The 12510-nt window shown below is 38.6% G+C and overlaps 3 protein-coding genes across 4 annotated transcripts; 1 reads left to right on the top strand and 2 right to left on the bottom strand.

The window, feature by feature from the left end:
• Positions 1–471: 471 nt before the first annotated feature.
• Positions 472–3232, bottom strand: LOC111778650 (protein SYS1 homolog). Its single transcript, XM_023658585.1, has 3 exons — positions 2309–3232; positions 1263–1489; positions 472–999 (listed from the first exon to the last, which is right to left on the bottom strand). The coding sequence occupies exons 1-3, from the start codon at positions 2530–2532 to the stop codon at positions 992–994; spliced, it is 459 nt and encodes a 152-aa protein (XP_023514353.1). The 5' UTR covers positions 2533–3232; the 3' UTR covers positions 472–991.
• A 1137-nt stretch (positions 3233–4369) lies between these two features.
• On the top strand, positions 4370–6327 carry LOC111779408 (trihelix transcription factor ASIL1-like). The gene is made up of 2 exons (XM_023659580.1): positions 4370–4536; positions 4935–6327. Exon 2 carries the CDS (start codon positions 4994–4996, stop codon positions 6167–6169), a length of 1176 nt encoding a protein of 391 aa, XP_023515348.1. The 5' UTR covers positions 4370–4536; positions 4935–4993; the 3' UTR covers positions 6170–6327.
• A 115-nt stretch (positions 6328–6442) lies between these two features.
• On the bottom strand, positions 6443–12092 carry LOC111779407 (heat shock 70 kDa protein 15-like). 2 transcript variants are annotated; one of them, XM_023659578.1, is made up of 10 exons: positions 11953–12092; positions 10051–11280; positions 9554–9772; positions 9371–9466; positions 9076–9282; positions 8086–8280; positions 7853–7999; positions 7582–7731; positions 7372–7502; positions 6443–7025 (listed from the first exon to the last, which is right to left on the bottom strand). In XM_023659578.1, exons 2-10 carry the CDS (start codon positions 11218–11220, stop codon positions 6812–6814), a joined length of 2529 nt encoding a protein of 842 aa, XP_023515346.1. In that variant the 5' UTR covers positions 11221–11280; positions 11953–12092; the 3' UTR covers positions 6443–6811. The 2 variants fall into 2 exon arrangements, with proteins under 2 accessions (XP_023515346.1, XP_023515347.1); XM_023659579.1 differs by having other exon boundaries at positions 10051–11259; positions 11953–12089.
• Between the last annotated feature and the right edge of the window lie 418 nt (positions 12093–12510).

Here is a 12510-nt window from a genome sequence, read left to right as displayed (position 1 = left end):
GGAAACCAGTGCAGAACTATAATTTAGTGCTTCTAAGTTCATAAAAAAACTCAAAAAGTGGATGAACTTTAGCCTTTAGGAAAGAGAGGCATCTTATACCAAGCTTGAAGCATTAGCCTCATTGAAAAAACAAACAAAATTAAGGTTATGCTGATTCCAAACTACATTACAGTATTCAAAAGTTAGACCACCACCAAAAGGGACCCTTCAATATTTTAATGATCTTAATCGAATATTTGACCATTTAGCAGCTCGTTCGGCCACGCAACTTTATAAGATTGTGAATCAATAGCTAATAAAAACATATTTGAACTTGTGAAGATTGCATCGTTCTTTTTAATTGTGTGTGCAATCTGATTGTGGAAGAAGTGGACACTTTCAATTATTGCCTACAAATCTTTATAAGATGCTTTGAAGCGTAAGAAGAACGCTTAAAGCAGTACCAAAAATAAAGAAACAGAGACCATATAATGGTGACAATGAAGGGCTCTTATGAAGAGGAAAGCAAGAGTATCAAAGCAATAATAGAAAACAAAAGCAATCCAACAGAATTCTCCTTTAGTTTCCATATTAAATTCTGATTATCATCATCATGGCTTTTCACTGTCGTTGAAACTTCAGAAGAGCAAGAAAGAAAGAGAATAAAGAAGTTTCCTTTCCAAACTAAGCTGTAAACTCATCCGTGTGAGGAGTTAAAACAGAAAAGAACAAATGAATCGAGCTCATATAGGCATTAGTCATAGCCTTTGTGTCCATTGAAAATGAGCTCTTTCCCCCAAGAACTTCATGGAACTCATGTAAACCCTCCAATCATTTGAAACACTAGTTTATAATAATCCAGTGCACCAATAATGCCAATTTTTCCAATATCTCAAAGAGATTCTTCTTCCTTGATACTAATTTGATCTGGCTAGGCAGATTTAATAAGATAGGCCACTGAAATTCACACACATCAACAGGTGGTTCTTGCAATTTGAACTTCCCTAAAAGCTCAAACATCTGCACCAAAATATGCTCAATGTTATATGCTACAACTAAATCTGCTTCTCAGTGAGAGGGACCAAAACTTATGATCACTCAGATGTGATCCAACCCTTTTATGTACATATCAGAACATGTTAACTCAATTGAAAATCCAAGCATAAATTTTTTGTACTAGCAAGTATGTTTGGTTTTGGCAGTCTATGTTAGTTGTTACTACTATGAATTATGAATGTCAAAGAAGATTCTTTTGTTCATTTCATTGAGGAAAGAAGCCTTACTCGAACGCAATCGTGTTATGGGAATCTCTCGCAGTTCACGTTTGATACACAGATATTCACCCAGCAAAGACATCACTACAAGCCCTGTACCATTCACAACCCACCATGTCATTGACGAAGGCCACCCTCCATACGCGATACAGATGAAAAGGTGGAGTATATAGAGTGTGGCCGCAAAATCTAAGCACTTCTTTGCTCTTTCAATCAAATAAACCAAAAATCCTGCCCTGCATCACAATAAAATAGTAATGGTGAGAGAAGCTGACAACATAAACAATATGAAGATAAGCTTAATTTTCAAAGAAATTCATGGGTGGAAGTAGTGGTTATAAGCTTAATTTTCAAAACTCTCCAACAAATTCCCCGGTTGGAAGAGTGTTATTCTCATCAGGAAAACGTAACAATACTATAGGGGTGTCGTTTAGGGTAACATTCAACCGAATCAAGATCAATTAGTCGATACCATTCCAAAACTACGTTACTATTCCCAATCCCGAGCCCAATTGAAAACACCATTTAGGAAAAGCTTCCATTCTGTAGAGTTTCATATATTTAAATGTTCACCATGTGAATTTCTACGATGGCAACAGACAAAAACATTGAAGTTCACATTAATTGCAGAAGGAACCACCAATAGATACAGCAAACCATTAAGAAGAACAAACTTCGACATCAAAAAGTTACAGCAACTACAGGTTCCAACAAAAATGGCCTCATTACATAATTAGAGATAAGAACAAAATCATTAATATTGACATTCAAACAAACCATTTCATGGTTAACAATAAAAACAACATCAGCGAGGTCGATTAATCTATTTAATTCCAAATGATCTAACAATGGTTCGATAGGATGCAACTTCTCCAAACTATTGTCAATTATTCCTAACAATCCAATGCATAGTGATTCAAACAACATATGGGATGAGGAGATTCAAATGAACATGGTGGAGAGATTCTTGGTCAAGAGTGTATGCATCAACTAGCCTGTGGTTATATACATAATACCGAATATGGAGGAGAAAAAAAGTAAAACAGAGTTCTTACCCAGCAAGCGCAGTTAGCAGGAATGAAGCAATAACACACAAACCAGTGGCCGTAGAGACAGTTAGTGTAGCATAATCAAAGAAGTAAACAAGGCTGATCCGGGAAACACGAGTCCCAACTAGAGTCGCCAGCAACATGCCAAGAGTCAGGTAATACAAACATTGAAGGCAAACAATTTGGGCAACAATTAGCCATGGATCCCATACCAATGCACCATAGAACATGACTTCACCACTCAATCGGTCCTAACTTCAACACAACCCAACTTCTTTCAGTATAAACCAAATATAAATTACGAACTCGTGGAGTGAAGAACAGTCGATTTCCCAACAATAAAGGACTTATTATCTATCCTTTTCACGCTCTCAAATTGACAATGAAATCCAACATATGCCCATTTCTCTTCGTGAATTTGTCGTCCCTTCGGAATAGAACTCCCTAAAATCTTCGTAACGATAATGTTACGATCTCGTTTCATTCGATCTGAAACAAACAAATCCTACATCCACCCATACTAAAAGCCAAACAATATGTATCTAGAGTAACATTCAAATTCAAAGAGAGAAGTGAATCCCAATTCCCTAAAAAATTCAACCCTAGATATCAAATAAATTCCAATTCCCTACAGAATCCAACCCTAGAAATCAAATAAATCCCAAATTCGCTAATACAAGGAACGCACCGCAATGCGAATAAGAATAAGATCAAACATGAAACATGTAAAACCGTCAATCTTAAGATCGAGAAGAGATAAATTGAAAGCAGTCGTCCCCGAAATTCAGGGTTCCGAGCAAATTTCCTTCCCCTTTTTTCTTCTGAAATTTTAGGTCGTGTTCTTCTTCTCCGGAAAATTTCGTTTGTGGAGATGCGCTACAGTTGTAAACTTGTGTAAAATCCAAGCTTTCATTACTTCCAGAAAGCAAATGTTACTACGTTCATAATTAGTCTGTATTTCATTCTCTTCTTAATTAAATTACAAATTTAACCTGTAAAATTCAAATTCATATGTAATACATTAATTATTTTTTAGGAATTAAAAAATTAACTTGTTAGTGACCAAAAACATAAATTTGGAATAGTTCGAGTACACCGTTAGCAAATATTATTCGATTTCGCCCGTTACGTATCGTCTTTAGCCTCATGATTTTAGAATGCATTTGGTAGGGAGAGGTTACAGGCCAACGTGGACAATATGTGCTTGTGATGAACTTGAGCCGTTACAAATGGTAACAAAGCCAGTCACAAGACATGTGCTGCTCGCCTCAAGGGAGGTGGATTGTTGAAGAGGGAAACAAATCATTCCTTATAAACGTGTGAAAATTTCTACCTAAACATATGTGTTTTAAAATCGTGAGGCTAACAACGATACGTTACGAGCCAAAACAGAAAATATCAGCTAGCGGTGGACTTGGACAGGCAACCAATTGAGTATGTTCTCGAGAAAGAAGGAGCTGCAATTGCAAATAAACTCTCCAACTTTTTTAAGAAAGAATCATAAACATTTGGCTATAAGAAGAAGAAAAAAAGTTAGATTCATATTATTGAAGATGAACCACAAACCTCTTGACCTCTTGTTTTTCCTATCCCTACCGACCCGACCCCATTTTCCTGCTCCGACGAACGAAATGATTTTTATACCCTTTTCGGTATCTCCATGCTGCGGTTTTTTCGAAGTTCAGTGTCATTTTCGTAATATCAGACTGATTTTGTGGATCCACATGGATATTTAACAACATGAACATTTGGCATTGCACTTTAACCACAAAAATATCAAGCCACGTAGGATGAGGTCGGTCTAGTCAGCAACCAGCTTGTGTTATGCTGCCATGTCATTGCCTCCATCTCCTCGAAAGTTAAAAAGAGTATATTGTTGAATGTAGAGTGAGCTCAAAAAATAAAAATATTAAAGGGCCTGCAAGGAGCCACGGCCCATAACAACCATCGAATAACCACAGCCCAATAAGATTCCAAATCGGCCCATTAACCACTACTTAAGGCCCAAATTAAAAGGCCCAAAAAACGCAGTAGTAAATTTCTACGTACGTTAGCAGCAACCAGATGATATATCCCGTGTCTTACTCCCTCGTCTGTTCTCTTGTTTGCTTCGAAAGCCTTATTTCATCCATCTTTCTTCGAATCCTTTCGTACTCCAGCTTTAAGAACAACAACAAACTTCAGCTTAATCGCGCAGCTGCATAAATCTTGGGTTTCTCACTTCTTCGCTTGAGGTAAGAGCTTGTGGCCTCTGGTATTCTCGAAATCTTGGTTCATCTTTGAAATTAGGGCTTTTAGAGAACCACGAAGTTTTATGTTGTATGTTGTTTCAATCTTCCGTTCGAATTGGCGTTACGGAGCTATGTTCGCTCGATATTGTCCTGGAGTCGAGAAGGTAGAGTAGTTAGCTATTGATTTTTCCGCTCTCTTCTCGTCTATGAATTGAGGTTTCTCGCATCTCGAATCTTTTCCGGATCTTGGACGAGATATAGGGATTTGAGGGAAGGTTTTTGTCGAGTGTTGATTCAAGACGGGTTTATAAGAGTGAAGGAGTAAGATTACTGTGAGATCGATTGGTAAGAAGTATTTTATCTTGTTCTGGAAAGTAAAGTTGTTTTTACTCAAATCGCAGTTTGGTTATATGAAAATGTGGAACTAGCTCTGGGATTGTTTGCTGTTGTTTGATCTCAAATGGACGACGACAACGGAGAAGAGAGGTATCCTTTATCCAAACGTTACAGTGGAAACCATCGGGAAAGTTATAGTTCTGTACCTCGTCCGAAGATTCCTCTCCGAGATGCTCCTTATTCAAGGCCGGTCAGCAATCAATATGTGGATGATGATGTTGAAGATGACGATGAAGAGGATGAAGGACTGGGGGAGGAAGATGATGAGAATGATCAGAACAATGGTTTTGCTCACACAAGCGATGAAGTAGATGATGGTGATGACGAGGATGATTATGATATGGATGAAGACGACAAGCAGAACAGTACTGTCAAACGAGATGATGCTGATTTGGAAAGACACCCCAAGAAGCGGCGTTTGAAGAGCTTGGCATCAAGTTATGAACTTGCTCCTCGTGTTCCAGCTCCATCATCTGTTACTCCTGCTCAAAGATTATTTGTTGGGGGCAGGAATTCATTGATGGATTGGAATGAACATGAAACAGTTGTTCTTCTAGACGCGTGGGGCGAACGGTTTCTTCAACACGGGAGGAAAAGTCTCCGATCTGAGGAATGGCAAGAGGTTGCTGAGAAGGTATCGGAGGTCTCGAAGATAGAGAGGACGGACACACAATGCCGAAACCGCCTTGATACGTTGAAGAAGAAGTATAAAAAGGAAAAATCGAAGTCGACAGAATTAGGTGGTTCTACCAGCAAATGGGTTTACTTTAAGAAGTTGGACATGTTAATGTCTTCACCCCCAAACCAAGGAGGCCTATCGTGTGGCTTAGACTCGGGGGAGTATGTGTTCATGAACCCTAGAGCTTATCTAAACCGTGCAAACGGGTTCGATGAGATGAGAGATAGCCCCGAAAATTCAGAATCTGATGATGGTGAGGATGACGAACTAGATGGACTTCCACCGAAGAAAAGGATGTATGGGAGAAACCGTTGCGATGGGACCTCATTCAGGATGCTAGCTAACTCCATTCACAAGTTCAGTGAGATTTATGAGAAAATAGAGAGTAGCAAAAGACATCAAATGATGGAGTTAGAGAAGATGAGGATGGATTTCTTGAGAGATTTAGAGTTGCAGAAAAGGCATATCATGGAGAGAGCACAGGCTGAGATTGCGAAACTTAGGCAGGGCGACGATGACGACGGGGACTACGGTGCCCCTGCCAAGAGTACCAACGGATAATGTAATCTTACTATTTCTTAGTATGTCATTGATGATCATATGGTGTTTGTATAATAGATGGGAGGCCCCTTCCCCCATTGATTTCTGATCAGTGCAATATATTCGATGGAACCTTTCTTACATTTGACAACAATGACACAGTAAAGCATTTCATGTTTCAATTCGCTGATTGCCCAGAAGAAAATGGGTACACAAAACGGATCATTCCTAAACCATAAAGGTCGAGGATACCAATTACAATGGAGTTGGGCAGGAAGATGGCATATCCAGATCAAAGAAAATGGGCAAAAATGATCCATTTAATGATTCTTTTTGGAGTTCAAAATAGTATAGAGAATAGCCGTAAATGCAGAAAAGATGAGTATGAGCCTCGGCAACGAGAGGCCATTAATAAACCACTAACATTTCTCTGAAAATTTTCCTCTTAAAAGAACGGATTGCTGAAAAAGACTCGCTCCACCAAGAAAAGAAAGCCCTAGCAAAAACAACCAAATACAAAACGCTTCACAACTGATTCCACAAGTCAAATACAAGCCAGCTTTCCACCCACCATCATTCATCAGCTCACCAAGTTTCAATATTTTTTTTTGTTTGGCTCGATAGTAGTTCGTCATAAATAACAAAGGCAAGCATTCGACTAGATTAAGCAGCGCTCGAAGGTTCTGGTTTTTCCGTGTCCATTGGCTCTGTAGAAGCTGAGGACACCTCAGTTTCATCAGCTCCCTTCCGGTTCGGACTTGCGCCAGCATTAGAAGTTGCACTGGCATCCCCTCCTTGCTGCTCACTGCCTTGAGGAGCTGGTGGAGGTGTCTCAGGCGCAGCTGGCTTGGGTTTCGTCATTATCGGTCTGCAAAACCTGCATGAATGCAACAAATACATATTCCAGGCATCAGAAAACAATCAGTTGATCAACCAAACATTATTTCCATTGAAAAAGTAGGAACTGTACTGAATGCTGAAGTTAAAAGTGAGCAAGCACACAAGATAAAGGAATCTAATACAATGTGTGAAAGTGTTCCAAGTTGAGACTTCCAGAGAAAAAATAACCTCAAGAATCCTAGATCAAATGAATGGACTAAGGGTTTGAATAGATTACTTTATAATAAACGACTTTTATGTGAAAGCACCTCCTTGAGCACCTTTAGTCGAAACAGGGCTCAACACTAATTAGTGATTTAAAGTAATTAGAAAGGATGGGTAACCTGTCAAGCGCTTCAGCTTTCTTTCTCACATCAGCAGAATAGAGGACTGGAGTAGAATGTTTGGGTAGAGAGTCCTGGTGCTGCTTTTTCTCTCTTAACCAGGCCTCAGCTTCCACACACTCATTCAAGACCTGCAGAATATTTTGATAAAGGGGTAACGTTACACAGCCACCCGAACATAAATCATGAAGAGACAGAAACAAGTAATACCTTCTGTTTTTCAGAAATGTCGATGTGGTCAAATTTAGGATCAGCTGACATTGCTGCTTCCCTGTAACTGTTGATGCAGTAAGCAAGTTGATCAATCACAGTTCCTCTCTCCGTGTACTCCTTGAAACGCTCCTCTATTGGGTTACCTTGCTGCAAATTATGTCCAACGTCAGAATGCAGCCAAAGACCACAAACAAAAAAAATGACTAATTCTTGTAATCAATATATCATGATTTTCTTCCTGGCTGAAAACTTGAAACATATCACTTACCTTCTTCAACTCCTCAAGCTTAGCTATGTAGACTCCCTTCGTTTCATCCTCTCCGTCTTCATAAAGCCAATCTTCAACCTCCTGAAGTTTGGCAGAAAGCTCTTCTCTCTGTGAATCAGTGACGAACTCCTGGTATTTATCATGCAGCTGGGGACACAAAAAACATTCATCCGTTAAATTTCAATTCAACATTCAAGAGAGCTTGTCATAAAAATATGGAAGTTGTAGCTTGCCTTGTTTCTCATTTCATATACATATGCCTCGACAGCATTTTTCTTCTCTTTGGTTTCCTCCATAACCCGATCCTGTAAAGCCATTTCAAACTCCTTTTCCACTGCCTTTTGTACATCAGCTGATGCCAATCCACCATAAACCAATTCTACCACGGGGATATTGGTTTTCTTAACCTTCTTCTTTGGTGCTTCAACCTAAATGCCAAGAGATTAGCCACATGTACAACACAAAAATCACCTAACCCACAAAACGCCATCGTCTACTTGATGCTCAAATAATGGAACATCGATATTGCTAGTGAAACAGCAAGCAAAGGTAGTCCAACTCAAAAGGACTCTGAGAGCTTTTAATTACTTAAAAAAATCATTATGTAAAATATACATAATTTAAGAACATAATAATAACTTTGGGAAATTTATATATTTTCAAAAAACTAAAAACATTAGTAGTGCTAATTTACTGTGTAAATAGGATAAAGTACAATTTCAGAACCTTCAACTTATTATTCAACACAATGAAATCTGAAACCTGGACAGGATGGATTCATCATTTCCTCTAATAATGAGGAAAGAAGAAAAAGGGAAAAGGATTAGTGAAATTGTTGTTGGAATCGCCAAATTTTACTGAAGTTATGAAATATTTTTTAAATATTTCATTTAATAAAAAGGCAATTTAGGTGTCAAGGGAAACCAAAAGAAAATCAGAACCATGAAGGAAATAGAACGAGAAGAGAGAGAAAAAAAAAAAAAAAAAAAAAAAAAAAAAAAAAAAAAAAAAAAAAAAAAAAANAAAAAAAAAAAAAAAAAAAAAAAAAGGATAAAGAGAGGAGGGCATATAATTAATCAAACTAGAAAAGGAACAGAGTTCAGTAAATCTACTGGAGAAAGTACGTATAAACAAACAGCATATCTATTACTACACTTAATTATCTATATTGACAGTGACAAGATAAAGCTGTGGAGGAGGAGATGGAACTCCCCGCTACTTACCTTGGCATCCGTCTCCATCTGGGCAGATTGGTCTCCTAACTCAGCACCACCGTTCTCAGCTCCAGCATCTGTGCTTCCCTTGGCATCTTGCATGTTAACATCGTTCTCGTTAGAACTGGGAAGGGCATCAGATGAAGCTTCATCAGTCTCCATTTTAGCTGACTGATCTCTGGTGACTGGAACCTCTACTTCCTCCTCCTCTAATAGCTAAACATACAGAGATTCCCCCCTCAGAGATGATTAAAAACAAACGTAGACCAACAATACAACGAACAAAGACCTATAGAAGACTTACTGTGGCTGATTCAACAGAAACAATTCCGTGCAAATTAAGTCGAACCTTCACCTTCACCTTTGCCCTTCCACCTTTTGAAGATTGAAAAGGACCAATCTGGATATGCACATTACCCACAACTTAATCTCAATGATTACAAGATAGCAAATGCTCAAGCTACTCAATTTGAATGTTAACCCTCACCGTGTAGGTACTGATCTTCGCTTGCTGATCACAATCAGTATAATGTACATCAACACTAAATGTGCCGGACCTATAAAATGTAAGAGCCTTGACACTGGGTATGGGATTCCCCTTGGGAAAAACAACAGTGCTCTGCTGATTGTCCACTGCTCCATTTTGAGGATCTGAAGCAGCACCCTTCCACGAGAGAGCTATGGAAAATGGAAAGTTCTCGTTTACCTTCAAAAGAGCAAACCAATAAATCAGGGGGAAGTGCAAAAAACAGGCGTCCGGCCAAAGGTTTTTCACTGACTTCACACAGGATGCATATAACAAATTCAGCAGAAAAACAAATAATATACTCAAAAATCAATTGCTAACAAATCATAATCCTCGGTACATCTTTGTACTTTCATGTTACATAAAAGTAAATAAAAAATGTTCGTAGAAACCATGTTAGTTAGAGGAGAACTGTAAGGGAAAAGTTTGAGATTAGTCATTGAATCAGGCGCTCTTACCTGAAATTCTCGCACTTTGAATGTGGGACTGAGGATAGCACACTGAAGGGCACAACCTCTAGCAACACACTCGCTTGCATTCATAGTACGCCTAGGCTCCTTCTTGAAGAACTCGGTCAATATTTTTATTACAGCTGGGACACGAGAACCTGAACCAACAACTTCAACAATGTGGACATTATCAACGGTAAGACCAGCTTCTGCAAGTGCTTGCTCCAAAGGTCCTTTCACACGTTCTAATATTGGAATACTTATTTGTTCGAATTCTTCCCGTTTAATGATTCCCCTCACATCTTTCTCATCCATCAAACATTCTATGTTTAAAGGTGCGACAGGGTTTGCACTAAGGACTTTCTTAAGCTTCTCACAAGCAGTGCGGAGCCTTAGACAAGCCCTTGCATTCTGATAAACATCTATTTTGTACTCGCCTTTGAACTTTTCTGCAAAGTGATGAAATAATACCTCATCAAAGTCTCTGCCACCAAGGGACTGATCAGATGAATGGGCCAACACTTTCAACTGACCCTTCTTAAAGCCAGCAATGCACACTTGCATGCTTGCATGTCCAATATCAACAAATGCCACGTTCAACTGATCATTTTCAGGCAAATCAGTTTTATATATACCATAAGCCAAGGCTGTTGCAGTAGTTTCATGCATCAAGCGAAGGGGATGCAACCCTGCAATTGTAGCTGCATCTAATACAGCTCTTCTCTGAAGATCAGTGAAATAAACCGGGATTCCAATGCAGCAATCAACCACCGCGGCATTAAGATTTTTCTCCGCGATGCCTTTCAGATTTGAAAATAGCATACCCAACACCTGGGTTGGCGTAAAAGTTTTTACCTCACCCAGGTAACGGACATGAACTAAAGGAAAGCCATCAGGCCCCTCGGTTACAGAAAACGGCAATGACTGAATATCCTTTTGCAAGCTTGGTTCAGAGAATTTACGGCCAATCAATCTCTTAATCTGAGAGATCGAATTCTTGATGTTCATCATAATTGACGCTGCACCAGCTGTCCCAATAAATCGCTGCTTGTCACCAAAGCTGACAATAGCTGGAGTTTCCCGCTTGGATTCATCATTGAGAACAACATCAATACCTCGCTGCCTTGCAACAGCTACAATGCAGCTCTCGTTACCAAAATCAAAACCAACAACGCTCATCTTGCAAGAGATTGAACCGATATGTCAAAAACAATCGGCCTGTCAAAAAAATGGAAGAACCTGAAAATATTAATGAATGTTGTTATTATCAATAGGAAAAAGATATGCAATCGAATTTCCTTGAGAAGAGCCGCATCAGTGATTATTGTAACGAGTATAGTTCGCGGGAACTATTGTAGTAGCAACCAGTATGCCAACTTGCGTATTTGATCGAAAAAAATCGTTCAAATAAAATTCAAACAGAGAAACGAAAGAAGAAACGAAATAAACACAGCCACAAGTCCAACAAAGACAATCCGTTCATTTCACTTTGTCAAACTCGAGGCGATAGGTATCCAAATCCGTACAATAACACTCTCCATATACTTATTGCCATATCAGTGTGTTAAAACATTTCAAGAAACAGATCAAACATGGAAACCACAAAACACATTAAATACATGAAAAAATCAACAAAATGTTGCATAACAAACTAGGTCGAAATGCTTTAACCAGTAATTAAAGCTAAGAACAAAAAGAAAAAGTGAAGCAATAGATTCATTCCTAGAAACGGCAATACGAGCAGAATTGATAGAAATGTAAAATCAAAACACTCCGAATCTGAAGAAAACAAATCTAGTAAGAGACAAAGAAGTTGGAAATGGGCGCATCGAGGAAGCAAAACTCTCAGATCTACAGGTGAAGAGAACAAGAAAACGAGAATCAATACAACAGCGGCGTATGGAAACAAACCTTCAGAGCGATCCGAAGAGCAAGAGCGATGGAAAGGAAGAGAGATTTAATTCTTGGGTTCTGGAACTCTCCACAAGACCGCGCTTATAAAAGAAAAGGGCTACGTACCACTTTCAAGGGCTTTCTGTGGAATTTTCAAGTTTTATAAATAATAAATTAATATTATTTATTTATATATATATATTGTTCTGTTTCTTTAATTTTGATTTTATTTTCCGATTCGAGGGGCAGCCTTTAGAACTGGAGACGTCGTGACTCGTGGTCCCTAGAGTCGTCTAGATAGATACTGAAGTTCTAGAAACATCTATACGCACTCTGCATTTTCATTTTCCACGTTTGTTCAACGCTGGACTGGGCCTTCTGGGCCGCCCTCCCTTCTTCAAAACATTTTGGGCCCGACCCTCTGCAAAGGCCCAATATTCTTTTATTTCTCTTTTTATTATTTTAACTTTAATAATTTAGTCAATGACTATTTTGTGCTTTTTTTTTTTAAATTAATTTTAAATTAATCTTATTTTTTATTTTTTTGTGTTTTCAATTCTTAAAACTGAAATGAGA

The sequence above is a fragment of the Cucurbita pepo genome, chromosome LG17 (assembly GCF_002806865.2).
Source record: "Cucurbita pepo subsp. pepo cultivar mu-cu-16 chromosome LG17, ASM280686v2, whole genome shotgun sequence".
NCBI lineage: Eukaryota > Viridiplantae > Streptophyta > Magnoliopsida > Cucurbitales > Cucurbitaceae > Cucurbita > Cucurbita pepo.
This window is presented reverse-complemented; position numbering and strand designations above follow the sequence as displayed.

What these genes read in the sequence shown, in the direction of transcription:
- LOC111779408 (XM_023659580.1), top strand. Translation starts at nt 4,994, where the DNA reads ATGGACGACGACAACGGAGAAGAGAGGTATCCTTTATCCAAACGTTAC.
- LOC111778650 (XM_023658585.1), bottom strand. Translation starts at nt 2,532, where the DNA reads ATGTTCTATGGTGCATTGGTATGGGATCCATGGCTAATTGTTGCCCAA. An exon ending in CTGCTAACTGCGCTTGCTGG is followed by an intron (nt 1,490 to 2,308) that starts GTAAGAACTCTG and finishes ATTGTGATGCAG; the next exon opens with GGCAGGATTTTTGGTTTATT.
- LOC111779407 (XM_023659578.1), bottom strand. Translation starts at nt 11,220, where the DNA reads ATGAGCGTTGTTGGTTTTGATTTTGGTAACGAGAGCTGCATTGTAGCT. An exon ending in TTTCTGTTGAATCAGCCACA is followed by an intron (nt 9,283 to 9,370) that starts GTAAGTCTTCTA and finishes CTGTATGTTTAG; the next exon opens with CTATTAGAGGAGGAGGAAGT. An exon ending in AAAGCTGAAGCGCTTGACAG is followed by an intron (nt 7,026 to 7,371) that starts GTTACCCATCCT and finishes GCATTCATGCAG; the next exon opens with GTTTTGCAGACCGATAATGA.